Genomic DNA, 22956 nt, shown 5'->3' with positions numbered 1-22956 from the left:
CATTTTGTGAAAGCATCAGAGAACATTACTGAACAAACAGCATCACCAGGACCAAAGAACACACCGAACATCTCAATTTTAAGACTGTGGACATGCACAAAAAATCATGTTTGCAAGCTATGGCACAAAAATATGTCTAAGGAGATTTGTCCAGTTGAGACTAAAACTTGAACACATGCAACACTATGTGGCAGAAAACTGGAACCATACACCTCCCTGAAAATACCATTCCTTATCGACACTTGGTGGTGGCAGCATGATATACTTCTCCATTTATTTGAGAAGAAAGATGGAGCTCAAAAAAGGGTAAAGTAAAATATGTAATTGTTTGTAGTGAATGGTTTAGATTAAAGGTAAGGCCCAGTCAAAGTCCCAAACTATTCCAGGTGAGAATATTTCAGTACTTAAAAATTCACTGATTTTGACATACACTCTGAGTGAGCTTAAGCTGTTTTGCAAAGAAGAATTGGCAAAGCTGACAGGGACATACCTCAACAATCTTGCTGCTGTAATTGCAGTTAAAAGGTGATTAGACAAAAATATTGACTCAGGGTGACTGAGTCAACATTTTCTATGCCACATTTCTAAAATGTAATTTGCTAAACATTTTGAACAGTATGTACCCTGTCCCGTTCACTTCACATTTATGTACCGCTTTTTATGGGTCATTTGCAAAGCATTGAGCTAAAATAGATTCAATTTTGTCGTTGTGACTTGACAAAACGGTCATGACGGCAAGGCATTGTAGCACTGCTAAAACTCAGACACAAACGTTACCACAGTGATCAATTCATTACAAAGCATCACCTAAAGAACACCAACTAATGCCAACAGTTAATATAAGGTCAAGCCAATGCAGTTTATTCAATACATCCTTAGTTGCCCTAGTCGTTTCATTACCTCCGGACAAGCTCCTCACACACACCTGAAATAACCCCCCCCCCACACACACACACACACACACACACACACATACACCTCCCCTGCACTGTCTTCCTTCAACCGTAGCCCCTATCAACCTGCTCGCCCTGTGACAAATTACCAAACAAATGAACCCTCACACTGGAGACAAATGAGGAAAAATAGTCTTTGAAGAGAACCATTTATTCAAATCCCCCCTGACAGGGGGGGATCTCTGATCCTATTTCTTTCCTTGAGTGCATGTGGCAAAAAAGAAGTCAGCCAAAGAGTACTGAAATTCACAACAGGCTTTTAAATGACATGTTCCCTAATATCTTCGCCAAGCCGGCTCATGTATCCATGCTGAAGAACCCTGGGAGAATTAGGAGAAAAGATGCTATCAAATAAACCCTGCGGCAGACGGTCACTTGAAGCCGAAGCAATCTCAGCATTTACGTGTTCCGACTCTTCCGTTTTATGGCCGCCGTTGCTCCTATCCCGGCTGTTGCTTTTGTTTATAGTTTCCATTGCTGCCTCTCTTCACGTGAAACCTTTGATGCAGGCAAATGATTTGTGACGAAATGCCTGAAACATTAACTGTTGTCCTTGTAAGTAAACCAGCAAGGACTTTATGATGGCCCTGAATGTGATACTGTAATTTAAATCTCACTCCAGGATGAGATGAAGAGGACAAAGTTATTTTGGCAGCTTTAACACAAGTGCAATCCTTCAAAAGTTAACCCTCCTGAGTTTGCCTCCATCACATCGCCAGCGCGCCCCTGCTATGCTGCCAAGAAGCGGGGCGCCACTTTAAGGTCATTTTCCCCATGTCTAATTTTACCCTTGGGTACGCTTGAGTAGAGCGTATGAGAGCAGCCATCATTTTAAACACTTGTTTCAGGCGCTATTTCTTTCTCAGTTTATGTGCCTCCGTTCTGAGGTGATGGAGTGCTAATGAACAGACAGGCAGATGCAATTTGCCTGAGGTCCTTATGTGGCTTTCTTGAAGGCCTGATGTCGAACACATTACTTTGCCTGAGCTCAATGTGAGGGAGATTGGGGCTCACGGGTAACAAATGGCCTGAATCATGAGGTTCATCAGGTGATCTAGTGTACTGTGGCAGATTCAATCAAGCGGCTGTTTGAAATATTCTACCGCGACTAAGTGAGAGCTAATGAGCTGCTTTGAATGCATGTTGTTATAGACTAAACTTGAAGGTTCGCTTCTAAATTCAGTGCTGCGTCTGATCACTGTTGACTTGTCTTTGTTAAGATATTTCTGGTTTCGTTTTTCAGGGGGGTGGGGGGGGGGGGTTGTTGTCGGTTTACTTTGAAAGAAAGAAGTGTGGTCAGCCAAATGAGGTTTTAACGTCTGTATATAAATGCAGTCTAGGGGGAGCCAATCAACAGATCCAGGCAAAAGGAAATAACAAAGCCCAGAGCTGGAGGTGTCAGATCGCACGAAGAGGAACAGCGCACTGTGGGACTTTTGTCACATGGTTCACCCCCTGATGTTGCAGGTTGAGGCTGCCTGCCTCCTCAACTCTTCTAGCTCACTTACCTCGCTGGAGGAGCCAGCCAAGGTCTTAGCTAGCGCCCCCAGAGTTTCACACAGAGGTTTCTCTTTTCCATCAATCTGTTATTTACTCTCTGAACTCTTTCGACTCTAAAAGGATAGACAGCAAATATGAAAATAACTCACTGTTTAATGCCTGAACAACTACTTGCTGGGGACGTGCCTAGTCAACCAGTGGCTTTTGCCCACAAGGCGAGGGCATTCTTCACACCTGTCTGCAAGGATAAGTGGTCTTGTCACAGGCAAAGCTAATCTGTTGCAACGCTCAGTCACACTCAATCCCCTGGTGGAACGCTGCGCCTGTCCTTGAATGTTTGCTGGCACTGGAAGCATACTTGGGCCCCCGATCGGTCTAAACGTGGTGGAAAACATGTCAATGAGGAGCAGCGGCCTCTTGTCTCTTTACAGACAGCTTGGAGAACTTTTGCCCTTTACAGTTAGCACTTTAATGCGTTCTACTTTGTAAGGAACAATAGCATCCCAAGACATGGATGTATGGTGCCTGCGTAGATAATTAGCAGGTAAATTACACAGTTCAGAGCAACGGCAGGCTAAACATTAAAGCATCACTCAAGCAGAGACATGAATCGAGTCTGTTTTACCTGGTAAAACCTACAACACAGAGACGGCACAAAACAACAAAGGCAGCTATCAAATGCACTGAGTCAGTCTTCTTATGTGCAATCACTGTCCTATTCACTGGTGAAAATGATACTTTCAAAGTAATCACACATTTTAACATCATTATTGTATAAACTCTGCATATATGGTTTTCAGAAATGTCGGCCACAGTAATTTGTAATAAGTAGGGGGAACAACATCTTTGTGTTCAATCATGAAATAACGATGTGAGTAGAAGAGACAAAGTGGTTACAACAAACATCAAAATGCAGTGGGAAAAAATGGTGTTGTCCGTGTACTTTCCTTTTGATGTAGCAAAGTTGATTTGGACTGGAGACACTGAATCCTTGAAGGAGAAGAGGGTTACTTGTGGGAAATTATTATTTTGAATAGATCAAAGGCACTGAATGATTAATCGTGCAAAAGAGGAAAGTTAAAGCAATTTTTTTGAGAGGTGGTTTCATTGTAAATCTTAAGAATGCAATTATTTTATTAGCACATATTTAACTGAGAAGAAAACTAGAAAAAAGAGGAATAACAAATTGATACATGAAAGAGGGGAAAAAATATCATATTGAATTAACAAAACAATACAATCAATGTCCTTAGATTCAGTTTCTGAAACCTGAAATTTTGTCCTCCCAGCTGAATGAGGTGTAACTCACTCCACAGACAGTAGAGGATCTTGAAATGCTTTTATTTGGCTAATAAAGCAAAGATTAAATAGCCTTTTTTAAATAGTCAAAATGCTGAAACAGACTAAGGATCAAGTTCACAAAAGTATTTGTGGGTGCTGAATGTGTGCAAACCTGAATTTGCATGTGCTTCTAATTATGATGCCAGGCGCAGAGGAAGAACACTCCTAAAATAGCTTTAACAAACAAATAGCATTTCTCTCCACTGAAGCAGTTTGCTGAAGATCAAATGAGGTCTTCTGCAAATATTTAGGGGAAAGTCCTATATTTGTGGAAATCACAAGCAGTGCAAATTGTATGTTATGTCGAAAGACCAATGCCATTTGTGTTACATTGATATATTTTTGATACAGGTTAAGTAAAAGAGAGGGGGAAAAATCATTCTCTGTTGTGCTGGATTTGCAAAAAAAAATTTCAGGGATACTTGATAGATAGAAATAATTATTTTATTTTTTTTTGTTGAAGTCTGCATATAAGTATTGCAAATACATTGTCTAATTAAATAATTAATCTAAATTGTGTAGAATCCAAACCTTGTGATAATTGAAATAAACCCTGTCAAGAAGAGATGTCTGCAAGGGGGGCATGTTTTTCATTTTCTAGATGAAATTACCAAGCTGAGTCCACAGACAATTGTGTATTATTGTGATGAATCCTTATTTCCAATCAAAGGTTTTATCTCAACCAATTAAATCAATGCTTCATTTCCCTTTCTTTTATGATCTCTATCCATAACTTGTTGAGTTAGAAATGCCATACTGATGTAATTCCTCTTGTCAGATTTTATTCATACAGTTTTGGCAAATTCTTATCAGGTCAGGAACTGGAGATCTCTGGTGAAAAAAAAAGAAGGTAGAATAGAAATACAGTTGTATCTATCACTTTGATTAATTCAGCCCATGTTGCATTTTTGCTGAAGAAGGGATTACTGTGATCTGATTGAGGAATAAATAAAAAAAATAGGGAGACACAAACACGCCCAGCAAGTCCAACAGATGAGGGCAAGTTTATCTGCTATGTGAATCGAGTGCAATTGTTAAAAAAAATATATATACAGCAGATCGCACTGCTTTTGAATTCCCCTCTAAGTTTCAGAAATTTGTTTCACATATTTGGAGCACAAAATAAAACAAACAATAACAAAAAAAGAGTCCTGTATGAGTTTTCTATGTTTAATTCTGACTCTGGCATCATGGCAGAGTTCATGGCATAGCAGAATTCGTGAAAATATCTTCTCAAGATTTCAGGGTTGAACATTTTTATGGTCTGGTAGGTTCTGCCAGCCTGACCCTCAAGCAGCTAGAAAGCCTGTTTAAGATTTTAGAGAAGCATGTCTAGATAGCTGGAGGGCATACTTTCATTCTTTGACAATACTTACCAGTCAGATTGGATTCACACTGCAATTCAGTGGCAAAAAGAAATACCCAGAAGTGGAAAATATGAAATTCTTTGTACTACAAGATATTTACAACGTCTTCTTGTAAAAGTAATGTTTAGGACAAGGACAAGAATCAAAATCAAAGAAAAATCCTTCAGGTTCTGAGTGTTTGGCAGAACTGATGTCTGGTTCAAAAATCCAACAGATAGATATGCCAGAGAGACTGGGTGACATCAGGCAGCTCGTATGTTTTCAGAATACACTCCATTGAATGGCATCATTGTGTAAACAGAAGTGGGAGCAGTCTTTGGCTCAATCTGCAGAGTCAGCTGAAGAATTGTTTTTCTGGTGAGAGATTTATTTTCAGCGACTGTGTGATACCGTCACGCTGCTTGAATAGTTAGTGAATGCTGGATATCTTGTCAGTTCATTCAGGACTCTGCTGTAAAACATGTAATGAGCTGTGAGCTTTTAACTGTGCTTTTCAATTAATCATTAGCCCAGTAGTCTACCTGTCAGCTTAGCCTACGATTTCAGCAGGTTTCTTTTGCATGCTCCATTTCCTATATTCTTACTCTTCCATCTCAGATTTTTTTTTTATGTATATAACTCAATTGGACCTTGTGGGTCATCAGGGGTAAGTCCTCAAGTTGTATTAGGAATTAAATCGGGGGAGTTTTTTTTTGTTTTTTTTTTGAGGAAGCTTTGAGGTACTGAGCTTTGCTGTCTGGAACAAGCTGCCTCCTGGCCTCTAACATCTACATTCAACAGAGAATGAACGAATGTCTTATTATCCAAGGCTTAGACTTAATTACTGTCTGTCTGTATGTAGGAAGGCATAACTTGTATGGTTTATTACGTGGTATACTGCGGTAGGGTTGTAGTGGTTCATTAGGATTTTACATTTCAAATAATTATATTTGAGGTAATCTTTTGTGTATCAGGTTACCAAAGTGAATAATAATAATAATAATAATAATAATAATAATAATAATAATAATAATAATAATAATAATAATAATAATAATAATAATAATGTTATAGTACCCACACGCACACACACTAATTTGTGTCTTGTCATTCTCGTCATCATAGTTATTTCTTGTCCACTATCTACCTATCTGCAATATCCAATTTATGGAAAACACAAGATTTCATAACACTTTTTCACATTTTGTTACATTATAACTACACATTTTATTGTATTATATTTGGAGTTAATGGGACAGACCGCTTGAAGTAGTTGCCAGCTCTTTCCTCCGTTCCTCTTGGGGGGGATGACAAAGCTTTAATATTATTAAGAATAAAAGTTGGAAATATGGTATGCAAAATGTATTTAATTCCTTTTAATCAAATAGCCCCAAATAATACTCAGTGCCACCAGTTTTCTTCTAAAGTCATCTAATTTACTTTAAGCACTAATGTAACTGCACTCTGCAAGCTTCAGAAGTTTGTAAAAGAACCTTAGTTGATATACAATAGGGGTCATGGCTGAAGCTGTGAGTTAGTTTACAGCAGGGCAAGGTTTTCAAACAATACTCCAAGCTTTGAGCCTTTCACGTGGTACTTTTCAGTCTTGTATTCAAAATGTAAAAGAATGTGACACAAATGCAAATTTACTATGACTTGGCCTTCCAGCTACACTGATAGGCAGTGCCAGGAGAGCATTCATCATTGGCAGAGAAGGAACTGCAAAGATCCACAGCTCAGATGGGTGAATCTGTCGAAAGGAAAAATAAGTAGCTGTGCACTCCACAATTGTAGCTTTTATGTAATATTTGCATATAGAAAGCTGATTTTAAAAGAGCCACACAAACAGTCCTGTTTAATTTTTGCCATAAACCATATAATGGATACAGAAAGCTTGTGAAAAAAGTTGCTTTGGTCAGATGAGACCAAAATTTTATTTCCTTGCCTACATCTAAAATATTAGGAGTGGAGGAAAACCAATGATATAATCATTAACATATAATTACTATCATGGCACTGGTAGCTTCATAATATGGGAATGTTTATCTTTAGCAGGATCATAAAAAGAAACGGCACAACAACACTAAATATGCAGCTAATTTTACATTGAAATGGTTTGCTTTGTGTCATTCATTTGTTAGAATGACCTGGTAAAAATCCAGGAATAAATCCAAAAGGTAATTAGTGGCAAATATGTAATTGATGCTTACCGATAGTCTCCATCGGGTCTCTCTGTAATTGAGGTAAATACATAAAACAAATTCAGCCTCTACATCTGTAAAGCTCTTGGAGACATAACCCTGTAAGACTCGCAGCTGTATTTGTAGCAAATAGTGTTTCTACACGTTTACCCTGGGGGGCTGAATAAAAATACATTTCAGATTTTGTTTTTGTAAAAATTTTGAAAACCATGCAACTTTTTTCTTACAATTCAATTATGCACTGCTTTTATTTGGTCTATCTCATGTCATTTCCATAATATACATTGATATTTGTGGTTTTAATATGACAAAGATAAAAAAAACATGAAAGAGCATAGATATTTTTAAAGGGATCCACAATTAGTTGTGTTAAGAACTACTACTACTAATAGACTTTATTTCAGAAATAAAATATTGTCACACGGATGCCATGTTGTTTATGCTGCAATGCATTCTGGGCAAATGATGTATAGTGCTACCTACGTCCAGCCAAAACAGCAACGAGTAAAGTTAAACCTTTTCAGTTTGAATCGGAGCAAATTATAATTGATTACAACATAATAATGATAATAAACCATGAATGACACGTACCACTCGTAAGACTGCGTAATCCTGGCTAATAGTGCTCTGTTTCCAGGATATGGTCCAATAACACTTGCATAGGATTTGATTAGTCCATTCTTTGGTTGGTCAACACCTATTTAGGGTCTGGTCCGTGATTTCACATTCTGTACCGGCGGCAGTGACAGTAGCTTTGTTATTTAAAAGGGCACCATTGTTGCCTGTCTGATGTTTCTCCTAGTTGTCTTTCACTCACAAGGCGGGCGGGTTTAGGCACTCCATGGATAAAAATAGTCAGCACAGCAGTTGGTTTTAGCTTACGATGCTAATGCCCACCTGGTAGCCCCTAAATCAGTTTTGTTGGTACAATTCACTCAATGTCTTCTGGAGAGAAGTGTTGAGAGCACAAATGTGGGTCCTTCAGAAGTTGTCTTCTTCTAATGGCCCTTTCCTCTGTTGTTTTTTTATTTTGAAATTATAGCCAACAGCGACACAGTGTGGCATTGTCTAAATGTACACCAGTCAAACGCAATACAATAAACAATTCATATGACCCAGTCCAGTAGGACCTAACCACATCATTAACCCAACATACATTGCGAAGGTGAAAAAATGGCGACCTCCCATGGGTGAAAAATATAAAAAAGGATATACAATTTTTGAAGTAAATATGAGTTTTTGCATATCACAAACAACAATTAAGAAGGCAAGACAAATTTATTTATATGGCACTTTTCAGTAACAGGACGATTCAAAGTGCCGTACATGAACAGAAAAATATTACAGACATAGGAATAAAACAAAGGAATAAGCTAAGTAAATCCTTGATTAGACTTTTTTCATACATTGACAAACATACAGAAAAACTTCATAATTTAAATTAATAATAAGAGATATGGTAAGTATATTTCTGGGGATCCATAGTAATTATAACTTATTTTGTTTCATTGTTTCACTGGAACAAGCTTCATCACTAAAAATTCAAAACTTAATTATTTCTATTCATTCCTTAAAGCTACAAATTAAGGTCTCTGATCTGACCTTTCTAAACCACAGCTAAAATGGGAGAATAATAAAGTTTCACTAGAACAAGCTTCTTCTCTAAAAATTCTTAGGTTAATGGTTTAGATTCATAACGCCAAAGCTTGAGGTCTCTGATCTGACCTTTCTGACACTACAGCTAAAATAGAAGGCAGCAGCGTAAGGGAAAAAGCATGCTAGAGGCAGTGTGTGTGTGTGCCTGTGTATTTTAGTGTAATCGTGTATATGCATGTGTGTGTTTGTGTTAGTCTGTGAACTGTGGCAGATAGCTCTCACAGCCAGAGTCTGATAGCGATGGAATGTTATCAGGCAGTCCAGTAGCTCTCTGTTCCATGTCAAAGATGTCACAGAGGAAAATTGCAACATATTTAGGCCAACATGCTCAACTAGTCCTGGATCCCTTCAAGGGACTGTTGTATTGTCGGTTAAGTCATAACCAATGTGCTGAATGTATTTTGAATGATGTTTCTACAGCTTTATATCTTACTATGCTAGAAATTAAAAGACTTAGAAGTATATGCTACTTGCAGCCTGTTTGGTAACTGTATGTATTTGGTTTCCCTGCAGCCAGTCCCACAGGATCTGGACCGAAAGGTTACCCAGGCACGTCAGAGGTCATCCGGGAATCCAGCAGCACAACTGGGATGGTGGTTGGCATTGTAGCAGCAGCTGCATTGTGTATACTCATCCTGCTTTATGCTATGTACAAGTACCGTAACAGAGATGAGGGATCGTATCATGTGGATGAGAGCCGCAATTACATCAGCAACTCAGCACAATCCAACGGCACAGTAGTCAAAGAGAAACCTATCAACAACCCAAAAACATCCAGCAAGAATAAGAAGAACAAGGACAAAGAGTACTACGTGTGACTGAGGAAACTTTGGTCTTTCCTAGACCAACATCTGCCCAAAAGATTGATCAGGACATAAACATGTGTACAGGACAACAACAAAGATGAACAATAGTTAGTATTTTTTTTTTCTTACAAGACAATGCTCTACAAAAAAAACTGAAAATAAAAATATACATTTCTTTAATCTAAAGAACTCCAAAACAAACAGGACATACTGTCCAGGAAGAAACTCATAGAAAAATGGACATGCTAATATCTAACGAGTCAACCAAACAGTAACAACCCATCTGTGACTTGTTCCTGGGCCAGAAAAACGTCACCACTCCGTCATGTTTCCAGGAACAGAGGAGTACGGGAGCGCTTTGCAGATGGAGATTCAGCATTACAAACTTTGCATTTACATCGCCTGTGTTTGTGTGGTTGGCTTCTTTTCTAGAGAAAATGGCACACTGCATAGTTAAATACATACCATAAATATGCCAAACATTGACTGTAGAAGAGAAGGGAAAGGGAAAAAAAAACTTATAGTGGGAAATTTGAGCTCAAAGCATTCACAGAAGAGGCAGTGAAGTCCGGCAAAGACTTATTCGTTTCACTGAGCTGGTGCAGTGTAAAGATCAGAACAGATGGCAGTTTCTCTTGAAAGAGTCTGATTTAAAAGAAGTGTTCTGGGGGAAATCAAGCGAAGGCCTTCATTTTCCACGTTGTGTGATCTCAAAGGGAGGACGTTTCTGCTCGGATTCCTGGGGATCTGAGGAAAGGTTATCACCTGGGAGCCGTGCACGCAAAATTATCTTATTACAGTACATATGTTTATAAACAGTACAACCACATCTATTTGTGCTTTCTGGACTGTGACAAAGTGGTGTTTTATAGCCTGTTGTAAAGATGATGCAAAATATATCTGCTCCTCAAACATTTTGGAATAAAATCTAAAAAAATAAAAATAAAAATGACATATGTGTTAATAGATGTTGTTAGAGATAGAAGATTTTATGAAGACATGTTTCTTTCTCAGTTGAATAATAATTTGAAATCTCCTTGTTTTTACATGTGTTCCTATATAGTTTTTTATACAAATGCCAACCTGAGATAGATAATCCTGGACCAGTAATAGCCTATCCATTCCCAAACAAACTACACAAGACACTGGAATCTCGTGTGAATCTCTTTCAAGGAATCACTGCCTTTCTCCTCCGTCCTGATTTAGATAAGTGAAAATGAAGAACAAGAACACAAGTGATTGATTGATTGATGATGATGATGATGATGATGATGATGATGATGATGATGATGATGATGATGATGATGGATGAAGACAAAGATTAGTATAAATAAATTTGTATGTGTGTGTTTTGCCCCAAGTGGTACTAAAACGTTGGACGATGTGTGCTTGGGCTGACTCGAATCCTGCGGAGAATAGCTCAAATAAGTCTCCATTTCAACTGTTCTGTGTTTGTTCTGTCATTCTGTCTGTCAAATCTGCTTTCCAGAGACCTGTACTTGGAATGAGTATGAGGAAAAATGACCATGAACTATAAATAATGATTATGAATTCTCTGTTTGCTGCTCTTTTGTTTGATTTTAGGTATTTTCTTTTCAATTGTATTTCTTGTACTCCCAAACTGAAAGATTCTTATTAAAACTAGTTTTGAAAAGGCAAATGAATAAAATATTACCTAAGTGAACTTAAACTAGTTTACTGACAAGCTCTATGATTGCAGGAGTTTTGATTGGACTTGCTTCAATCCAGATATTTTGCTTCCAGTCTGGTCATGATATCAGATCGTAAGTATATGCCAAACACCAATATTTTCTGATCCAGAGCTTTTTCCTTAAAATATTTAATGTTCAATCATAAGATAAGATTAGTTTGCTTTATCGTCATTGCATACATAAAGCATACATAACAAGATTCAGGTGAGTTCCCAAACAGTGCTCAGTTAATAAAAAAGTATAAAAGTACTGTTTCATAAACAAAAGGGATTTTCCATCTTACGCAGTCCCAGAGGAGCCTGTATCTTCTACTTGATGGGAGAAGATCAAACAGTTTTTATGCTGGATGGTACCTGGTGATGTTTGATGCCTTCCGGAGGAATCGCCTGGTGTAAATATCCTCCAAGTTGGGTTATCCTGCAACAAATCCCGATCCGTGCTGCTGAAGCAATACTGGAGCTGTTCAAATGCTCCCTCAGGCCACATCCTAATCTGTTTAACAGTTGGTATGACCTTGTCACATCCGAATTTACCCATTGTGGGACAACAAAGGTATTCCTTACCGATGACAGGTTTGTATGATAGTGTTAAAAACAAGGATTTGTGATCAGTCTGGCCTAGATGATATAGAGATATTTATTTTGTTTTAAATCCATTCTGTATTATTGTACACATAGTCAAGTATGTTTTTTTTACTGTTTACTGACAGCAGTTAGCAAGTAGATGGGAGTAATCCGACAGTGAATTATCTCAGCAGATAGAAGGGGTGACAACTGACATCATAGTCCTGATGTATCTTAATAATCTAGGTAAAAAAAAAAAAAAAAAAGATTTTTGGATGGGTTCCTCTTTCTTGAAAAGTTTTGTCTCTTCTCCAACAACACTTGCATAATCATAAAGTTGTACAAGGTATTAGGAATAAACCTCACAGCCACTGCGAGTTATATTGCAGCAATTTGTTCACACCTTTAACTTTATTTATATTTTCCAGATGATTATATCTTGAAAATTATAAGATAGGCATCGGAAGGATCGAGAAGATGCCCTTTCCATTCGAATAATGAAATTCTTGTCAGCTGCTGAGCTGTCAGCTAAATCGAACGTCAAATGGAAGGAAATTGTGTTTTGTTTGGATGATTTGCTTTTCCTGTCGCCTCTTGCCCAGGTCAGCGTTGTAAATGAGATCTAGTTCTCAATTGTCTCGCCTGGTTATATGACAGTTAAATAAATCTGAACACTGACTGCCAAGACTGTAGTTTTTTATGGCTGCAATGTAAGCTCTGTGATTTTATCAGGGCAAAATATTTTTTGTAAAAATTAACTGAAAATCACTACATCCACCAACACAATTACTTGAATTGATTTAACAATCCTTTCAGCCATATATGTCATAGAATATGAGTTTAGTATATCAGTAAAAAAAAGTCATAAACATTTAATAGTGGCAGTTTCTGAACTGTTTTTAACTTTTTTTTAAAACACGCTCGTGATTGAAACTGTAAACCAGCCGGTGACAGCAAAATTTGCTGTTAGAGTGTTTTTTAAGGTTACATGACACTAGTGGGGTTTATCCATTTTAGAAAGAAAGAGAAGCAGATAGACAAGGATCACGAAACTGGTACCTCCCTACCTACTTTTGATCATCAAACATTTAACATTAGTGATAAAAGTGATTAAATTACTTTGCCTAAACTCCAGCAGTGGTGTGATGACCAGGCCTTGAATTTTATCTATTTGTACTTCTTTCTTGTCAAATCCACGGGACCTCCATTACTCTTAAATCGACTAGATGACTGCAGCCTCAGGGGTTATACTAGTAGTTTCTAATGTTGCTTCGAGCCACTAGACTCAAGCTGAGATGCTCAGCAGGCTACAGAGAATTGGTAAGCTCACCTTTACACCCACAAATTTGACTTTCATTTTCTAACTGGTAGCCTTCAATCTTAACTTAAATGATACCACTTGACATTTGCCAGCAAGAAAGCCAGTCACATGTTTTTTTTACAGTTTTTAATGTGGCACATTTCAATGTCTGATCATTAGTCTGTGAGACATGTAAATAGGCTGAAGTGTAAAACGAGACAAGCTGGGGTTCTTTCAGCCAGTTCATCTGTCAAATTTTGGGTCTTAATTTTACATGTTAAATCTGCATCCATTATCTGTCAACATGAAAAAAAATGTAAAGTAACAAATTTACTGAAGACAGAAACAAATCTCCTACTATAGTTAGAGCAAAGACATCCTATCAACATATTTGTTCTTTAAAAATGTTTTCCCTCTGGTGAGACTGGTGAAAGAAATCAGACACAACATGGTTTCTAAAACAAAGACAAAGCCTGGGAATTAGATTTGCATTTGGAAATTTTTAATTTAAATGCCAATGTCTCGTAAAATGGCAACTAAAAACCAGCAAATTTCCACAAAACCAAAAGAAGAGTTCAATATTTCACAATTAGGTTTCCTGACAAGTCAGTAATGTAACTGGCTAAAACTATGTTCTTTGTTTCAGAGTTTACAACAAACTGTGAAATGGAAAGCAGCCACTTAAGTTAATTGCAGATTAATAAGGTGGACAGCATGCCTGTATTGCAACTCAAATACTGTTGAACAATGAATGGAAGATAGCAAGCTTATTAGCAAAAGGAACGTATTTTTGAAGAATTACACTAGGAAAAAATAGCACTTGATATTACAGCACTTGGTTTTCTCATATCGGGAAAGATGACATGATGCAACACAGTTGCAAACTCTTTCCTCTTTTCTGTAAAACGTGCTGCTGATATTAAATTCAAAATGTGCAAATGTTTGTTAAATAAACAACTCGGTGTCAGCATTATACTCTTTTTTTTCTACTAGTACTTTATTGTGTTTCAGTGTTACAAAACCCAAACACAAGGAGACCAGGGGCAAAAAATATAAATGAAAGGATTTTATTTATTTATTTTTTATTAGAATTTATTAATATGGCACAACTAATACAGGGCATGGGACCAGGGTGACAGTAAATAAGGAATGCTGCAGAGAAGACAATGAAAACCAAGGAGCTTAATGTGTTATTCCATTCGGAATTCGGAAATCCCAGCTTACAGTCGGAAAAATCAACTGTAACAAACGCTAAAATCAGACTTCCCCCTTGGAAAGACGGAGAAATTTCGAAGGCCAATTGTCAGATCCAACATGGCAGCTCCTAGCATCAACAACAGTAAGCTGCGATAAAAACATGTTCATTTTACAAGACACAGTTGTAAGAGTGTGTAAAAAATCAACGTTACATGTACGGCTGCAACTCTGATCCAAACAATTTAAAGTAGGAAATGGAAAGTAGGCCTATAGCTTTAAAGGACATTTAGAAAAGGAAACAACAGCTTTTCTGGCTGTCACCTTAAAGAAATTCTTTATTTTGTTTTTTGTTTTTTGTTTAGAATCCCGATTTCTCCGACTGTGTTAACTGGAATGCTATTTAGTCTGGTTTATCTCATTCTCAGCTCCTAAGAATCCAGCTGGAGGAGAATCTAAGCAGGTAACTGAAGTAAAGTGACGAGTGAACAAATTAATGAAGAGGGAGCTAAGAGGACACAAAAAGGATGTTTCTAACCTAGAGCAAAAGACTAATAAATAAAATGCACAGAGAACAAAACACATAAAAATAACTAAGAACCTCAACATGAAGAAATTAACCTATATGGAAACATCTTAGTGGCAAAAATTAGACAAAATCTAAATATTAACTCAAGTAAGAACCAAAAACACTGACAATTATGGTTCATGATACTATCATAAGAGAAACATGATTTGTAATGAAAAATAAATATGTTTATTAAGGTTTATTTAAGTAAGTCACAAATATTCCAATCAGTTCTTCTGCAGTTTTATACAGATCCCAGCTGTTTAAAAAAAAAAAAAAAAAAAAAAAAAGTCTGCAAAACTGAAATGCTAAATAGACTAAATTAGTACATTTTAAAACTCTATATTATTCTGGAGCTGCAAAAGACACTCATCTAAACACCATGCAAATTGTATTACATGCTCCCTCTTGATATCATTAAGTAAATGACACTGCCTTAGAATAAAAAAATAAAAACATCTTCCCAAAAGCTGGTGACCATCCAGTTAAAGATGAGATCTAGTATTTGATACTGAAGCAACACAGGACACAGGAGTGTGACCTCAGGAGGTTAGAAAGTGATATTTTTCAAAATGAAGAGCAAAGTTCAAGCAAACCTTTGCATCCATTGCGTAATCTATTTTCATTTTAAGACTGTATGGAAATAAAAACATGAAAATGTTTGTGTTCACTCAAGCAATGATGGTATTCCTCAAGGGAGCCCACACTCTCTGCCTTGACTCCATCTCAGCTACTCTGGCTATCTGTTATAGTGGTGAGAAATGTCTAACAAACTGAATTCTCCAAATAGAAATTCCTTATTTCACTAGAAAACTCATTTTCAGAGTGAAAGCTCAATGCATAAAAAAATTGATTCTGAATCTTGTATGCAATAATAATTTACTTCATCAAGTAATATTTCTGCATGGATACTTGCAGCTGTAAATAATCCATTGTGTTATCAAAAACGGTAGATATTACCAAAAAAAAAAAAAGCAAATGTGTGAATTGCCATGCAGGTTAGCTCCCAGCCACGCTCAGCAAACAGGTCTGCTGCCCACCAAGCATGATGCACCCCATGGTGTCCTCACATGTGTCACCTTGATCAGCTAGTCATGCAGCTTCTCTTCCAAAACAAGTCATCTTTTGTCTTCCACACACCTAAGGTTTCCTCATCACGATGGAACCAAAAATAACCTTTTTTTTTTTTTGGAGCAAGAGTGATTGCTGCATGCTTAGTTTTAAAGCTGATGGATATTAAAGAACTATTAAAAGTCAGATTTCAAAACATAATTTAAACGTGCTCATGTAAATTGTGCAAAACAAACTAAGAAAGACTGAGAAGATATGGTTAAGCGATTCAAATATTACTAAGAATTTACACAGTTTGATTGCATGGGTAAATATTATTGGAGTTAGGTTACCTAACGTTAACATGTATGTTAAGACATCAGAAAGGATATGTGTGCAGGCCAGCACTTACTGAATTATATGTGACGAATGGAGATCATTTTATGGCAGAGATCCTGCTTTTTACGTTGAAAGTAACACTCATATCCAATCCAATCCATTCCTCTATGAGTACCTCTTAGTAGTAAAACATTGAACAGTTAAACTAATCAACTGATTGCCGAAAAAGAGAAACTGCTAGCTTTCAAGTTAATATTTTGTACTTTAAAACAAAAAAATATTTGTGGTCTTGGTTGTATTAAATAGTTCCTAAAGACAGCATTGTATTACCAAAACCTACCAGACCTTGTTTTGGAAAAGCCTCTTAAACTCTCAGAGGGACAGCTTGATTTACTCATATTTTTTTTTCAGTGAGTAGAGTAGATGTCATAGTCACTATATTCATAGCTGAAGCATGTATAATTAAATAAATAACATTTAAAACATATGTAATGAAGTTAAAGTGCAGTGACGATATCATTTCCTCCTTAGGTATTTATCATGATTTAGATTTTTCCCCACTTCATTATTTCAAAGATCAAACTAATTTTAAATACCAATCAAATACAATCTCAATTGATAAAAAGAGCATTTTCCAATGAGTAGGAAAAAGCTGTGAGAAAATGTAATCTTCCCCATTTGTTAGATCACAGATAAATCAAAGTGTTTGATAGCTAAATTCAATTCACTTATACCTGATTAAAGCCTGACCTGTAAAATAAATAAATAAAATAAAAAAAACATTTCAGTCAGTATAGAGTGGGTTAAAAAGGTCCATCAAGCAACACATCATGTGTCTATCAAAAGAACTTCAAATACGGATGAAAAAAGTCACTGATATCCATCATTCTGGGTGTGTTTAAAAGCTATTTTCAGGGCTTTGTGGCTCCAGTTAATCACAGAGGGAGCAAATTGAGAAATTATGGAATGGGGATGAATCTTCCCAGGAGTGGCTGGCCTACCAAAACATTATTTCAAAAGTGCCTCGCCGACTTACCCAGGAGGTCATAAAAGAAGCCAGAACAACATCTGCAGAACTGCTGGTCTGGCCTCAGTTAAGGTCGCTGTAATAAAACATCCATGGGAGTGGTCCAAAGCCTACACCACTGCTGACCAACAAATAACACACACACTTGTCTCACGTTTGCAAAAAAAAAAAATATAAAAATAAATAAAAATAAACAACAACAAAACCTTTAGGAAAACAGTTTGTGGACCAATGAGACAGAGGTGAGCAGTTTTCGATGACATGCCTCCTCTTACACCTGTTCTAAAAGAACAGCCTACCGACAGTCAAACATGGTGGTGGTAGTGTGATGGTCTGGTCTGGTGCTGCTTTGCTGATTTAGGAGCTGGACAATTTGCCACAGTTGATGGGAGCATTTACTCTGCCCTCTACCAGAAATTCCTAAAGGAGCACGCTCATGCATTAGTTATTGACATTGTCCTCAATGCTGGGTTATGTAACTGAATTACAATGTGAAGCACAGCAGCTCCGCCTCTGAATGGCTCAAAAAAGACTAAATGAATCAGAAAGATTTGCAGCCTAAATTGTGATTTTTATCCCTACATTTGGTTGCATACAACTATAAATCAAACAATTTTTGTAAAGGCACATGAATAAAGGACTCAAATGAAAGACCCAACAGAGTAGCATAAAATCATTAATCTTGTTATACAGTCCAAGGTCGGTACACAAAAAACAATCCAAGCAGAGGATTCCAAAAAGTCCAGAAATACAAGCTGGGTCTAAATCACTGGAAGACAAAATTAGGATTAAGGCCTGAATGCTTGACACAAGGGACGAAGACAAATTGGCAAGGGTAAGCTGCACAAGGTGAGGTATTAATAGACAAACAAAGGAAGATAACGAGACATATTAGGGTGTGGCAGAGACTGATTATATGTGGGAATCTCAGGAAGTCAAGTTCTCTGAAAACAGACATGAAAATAATACACAAAATAAAACAGAAAGTTCAAAATGAAAACTGAGCCAGACACGCCACTCTAATCACTTAACCAGAAGAACGGGACATTCAATTAAATTTTATTTATATAGCGCCAATTCATGAAACATGTCATCTCAAGGCACTTTCCAAAGTCAAATTTAAATAAGATTATACAGATTTGATATGATTATACAGATTGGATCAGAGTATACAGATTGGTCAAAAAAGTTTCCTATTTAAGAAAACCCAGTAGATTGCTTTAAGTCTTGACAAGCAGCATTCACTCCTCCTGAAAGAGCGTAGAGCCACAGGGAGAGTCGTCTGCATTGTCCACAGCTTTGCAGCAATCCCTCATACTGAGCAAGCATGAAATGAAAGTGGAAAGGAAAACTCCCCTTTAACAGGACGGAAAACCTCCAGCAGAACCAGGCTCAGAATGAACAGGCATCTGCCTCGACCCACTGGGGGTTAGAGAAGACAGACACAAAAAGCATAGAAGCACACATTGATTCAGGAATCTTTTCTGATATATGGTAAGAGTGGATGATCTGTCTTCTCTGGATGATCTCACAGCTAACAGAACATCAGAAAAGGTGTACCTACTATGAAGAAAAAAAAAATTACATGAGCAATCATATTATAAAAAGTTTCTAATACCAACACATAACAGAGTAAAAACCTAATGCTGATTAAGAGTCAACAGTAGATAACACTGTAGATAGATCTTAAATGCTTCCAATCTGCCTAGTTTGGGAATTGCTTGGTCAAAATTCTGACTTAAATCAAAATGAGGTGCAGTTCATACAGGATGTCCATGCAGGTAAAACCCTCCCACAGAATTAAAACAGTTCCACAAAGAAGATAAAGATAAAATCCTACAACAGCAATGTTGCAGCAATGTCAGAAAAAACTTATTGCCAGTCCTTGCAAACTACACCAGTTGTTGCTGCCGAAAATTTCAAATTTAAGGTAATTTTACTCTTTTCAAATAGGGAAGGTTTGTTTGGATAAGATCAATTCCCTTGATAAATTAAGTTGTCATCTGAAAACAAAATTTGGTATTTACACCATACATCCTTTGAACACAAACTGTCTAGACTTTAACCCTCGGGTCAACGCTGCAGAGTGCTGTTTGCAAAAATCAGCCTCCACAGAAACAGTTTCTTCCCCTCAGGATATGAACACAATGGACATCTGACAACCTGATTTTTCAGCTACTCTGGTGTGAAACAAAATAAGCACACTGCACTTCCCCAACATCCATTTTTATTTTGTCTACATTAAAAAGCTTTAAATTGTTTACCAATTTCTTACATTTCAAGCACTGAAACCATAGTCCAATTCCTTGATTTCGCACACAATCCTGGTAAATGGCTTGTACAGCACTTTATCAAGTCTGATGACCCCAAAGTGCAGACAGACAGAGGCGAGGCTGCCATACATCGCACCACTGGGACCTCTGACTACCAGCAGCAATACGGGTGAAGTGTCTTTTCCAAGGATACAACGACTGAGATGGTTCAGAGCGGGCAATCGAACCAGCAACCCACCAGTCACAGGACGAACTCCCTAACGCTTACGCCATCTGTCGCCTTTTCATGGCCAAACAAAGATCATTCTGATTCTAACATAATTCGATTGATCATCGGAAACATTTGAGTGTGGAAACAAAACAAAAAGAGCTTTGTGAGAGGGTTGATGCTTTTCACAGGACTGTATGTCGTCTTTCACAAAGCTTCACTATAACACACTAGCAGGAAGGACAGATTAGATATAAAACACACACACACAACTGATGTCCTGTTCTTCTTGAGCTACTCAGAATATCTTCAAGGGAATCTAACAACAATCTGTATGTCAGAATTTTTCAAGGCCAAGCGGATCATGCCTAATGTATGTCCTGCCTCGGGTATGCTGGGAAAGAGCATCTCTTGACGTCAGCAGGAAAGAATCTCAAAATGTTTAGATGCATTAGATGGACTGCTTTTTACTTATCCGCCTTTTATTCAAGGGGCAGCAAGAATTGAGACTGTTTAAATACAGGGCAGGTTGTGCAACATAGACACAAGAGGTGTTGTTTACATTTAGCATTTTTTTAGCAAAATGAATTGTGTGTATTTCGATGGCCTAACACTAAGGCTTGAACATGTTTTGTAACTGATAAAATATTCACAAAGCCTTGTTTTTGAAACCTGCATTGTTTGTAGTGTCTCGGGGGCCTCCGTTTCTTCTCTTTCATCAATACTGCTGCCAAAAAAATTGCTTTGTTTTAGGGCAGAAATGCATTGGGCTTTATATATTATACAAGGAAGTGCTTATCACAACATGTGCTGTTAAGCACCACCAGTGGTCAAATGTCTGCAGGCTGTCAGGTTTGGAATTAGAGATTACCCGAAGAATTCTCAATGTGTTTGGCTGCACACAAAAAAAAAAGCCTCAATGGTGTCATTTCAGCACTGTTTTTCTTATATATATTTTTTTTTTAAACGGTTTGATTGGTCTCTCTCATAAATGAGACCTTGCGTTTCAGCGAGATTAGCTGTATAAATAGAGGTTTAATAATAATAAAAAAATCACTTTGGCCTTATCCCCATATCCAACAGCTTACTCACACCTTTTTCGCAAGAGCCTCCTCTTGGGGAAACACTGTGATTGCTGTTCACAAGACTAGATAATAATGAAATGGAAACCACAAGCTCACACCTTTATTCCAGCGCACATCTTTTATGCAAGAAAAAAAAAGCAGCTCATTGGCTGGAAATGTATTTTTGGCAACAAGCTTATCCTCTCATCCTCCCTTTGCTGCATTTCTCACTTTCACATGCAATTTCTTTGTCCCTGTCCTCTGAATTATCCTGCACCATTTCCCTGTCTTACTCGGGCTCTGTGCTTCCACCTCAGCTGGATGTACCAGACGTCCTTTTAATTCGACACACTAATGTAATTTGCCGTCCCTATAATCATTCATTTTTCCGTTTTCATGCCCTCTCCCCGAACTTGATACAAGCCTGGTGGATTGTATTTCACAGCAGTACACCAGGTTCCAATTTATTTTAGTATTTGTTTGGAAGCCCCATGCTGGTCTGATACGAATCAGTGATGCTTTATTGAAGGAACCTTGGCTGACCATGTTAAAATGGATATAATTGCGCCATATGTATGCAAGTTATTGTTAATAATTGGAATCAAATGAAAAAAATTTTTCTGAGGTCATTCTAAAAATGTGGTTAGTTTTATATGATTACAGCAGAGCATTTATAACCCAAAATCTGTGTGCTCACTGTGAACGCTTAGATAATCTAAGATTACGCCAATTTAGTGAGTCTATTAGACTGCAACACCTTTCCAGCTATTTGTAATTGTTGGTTTGAGAAGTTGTTTTTCTTTTTGCTTTGCAAAAAGTCACAGTAATCACACATTAGCTGTGTTTCATTGCTGAAATTGTACACTGCAAAAAGGGCACTCAAAGTAAGTAAAATTTTCTTGGAATTTGTGTATTTATCCTAGATTTGAGCAGCTAAATAAAACTATTTGCCAATGGAATAAGATTTTTGCACTTAAAATAAGAACAATTCATCTCCTTCATCTTATTTCAAGTGCAGGATATCTATTTCTCTTATTTTAGGGGTAAAAATACTCATTCCATAGGCAAATAGTCTTATTTTGCTGCTCAAATGAAGGAAAAATATACTAATTTCAAGAAAATTTGACTTACTTTGAGTTCCCTTTTTGCAGTGTAGTATTTTGACAATTAACAACAATTAGGTTGAAATTAATTTATTAATACATAAACACTATTTTCAAATCACTTGAGAGCATCAGTATGTAAATTATACATTTTTGGGGGTATTACAGTTAAATTCAAGAGGAAAAAAAAGGTTGGAATAAAACAAAAACCCTTTTTTACCAACAATTCATATAGTAAAGTTTAAAAAAAAAGCTGAAGTACATTTAAACTGGCTCTTAAAACCAGAGAAAAATGTTCCATCGTCAGTTGAGGGAGTGCTCTAAGAATACTTACTGACATTAGCTGAAAAGAGCACCTAACAGCCGGGTCTGAGAGCGTAGATTTCACCATGAAGTGAACAAATTAGAGGTGAACAAGATGTTGATCCTGTTGATGCTGTGGTGTTTTGAGTTATCTTAACTTTCTCTGACCTTTAATGATATCAAACTTGATCCTACTTTTCGGGATCCATCTACCTCATTCTCATCGTGGGTGTTTGAAGTATTTTATCTAAATGTGCTGTGCATTTAAATTTAGTTCACTCCCGTTCCACTTACTTTGTTTAAATAATATTCATTAACAATAGATATCACCTCAAGTCACATTACAAGACAAACACGTCCAAGTAATTTGCAGTTACACATAAACCTAAAGACAAAAGTGACTCCTGAAGTGTGCATTTACAAAGTTTGAAAAGTTTATAGAGGTTTAA

General features: G+C 37.1%; 1 protein-coding gene across 13 annotated transcripts in view; it reads left to right on the top strand.

The window, feature by feature from the left end:
- The window catches only part of LOC105923295 (neurexin-1a), a 400667-nt gene extending 389174 nt beyond the window's left edge, over positions 1 to 11493 (top strand). For all 13 annotated transcript variants that reach the window (XM_036126148.1, XM_036126143.1, XM_036126142.1 and 10 more), the window contains one exon: positions 9511 to 11493. In XM_036126148.1, the coding sequence (XP_035982041.1) occupies positions 9511 to 9815 (305 nt within the window). In that variant the 3' untranslated portion in view covers positions 9816 to 11493. The remainder of the gene's footprint in view (positions 1 to 9510) is intronic.
- Positions 11494 to 22956: the final 11463 nt, after the last annotated feature.

This window comes from Fundulus heteroclitus, chromosome 22 (assembly GCF_011125445.2).
Source record: "Fundulus heteroclitus isolate FHET01 chromosome 22, MU-UCD_Fhet_4.1, whole genome shotgun sequence".
Lineage (NCBI taxonomy): Eukaryota > Metazoa > Chordata > Actinopteri > Cyprinodontiformes > Fundulidae > Fundulus > Fundulus heteroclitus.
The sequence above is the reverse complement of the archived record's forward strand: the minus strand, read 5'-3'. Positions and strand labels throughout refer to the sequence as shown.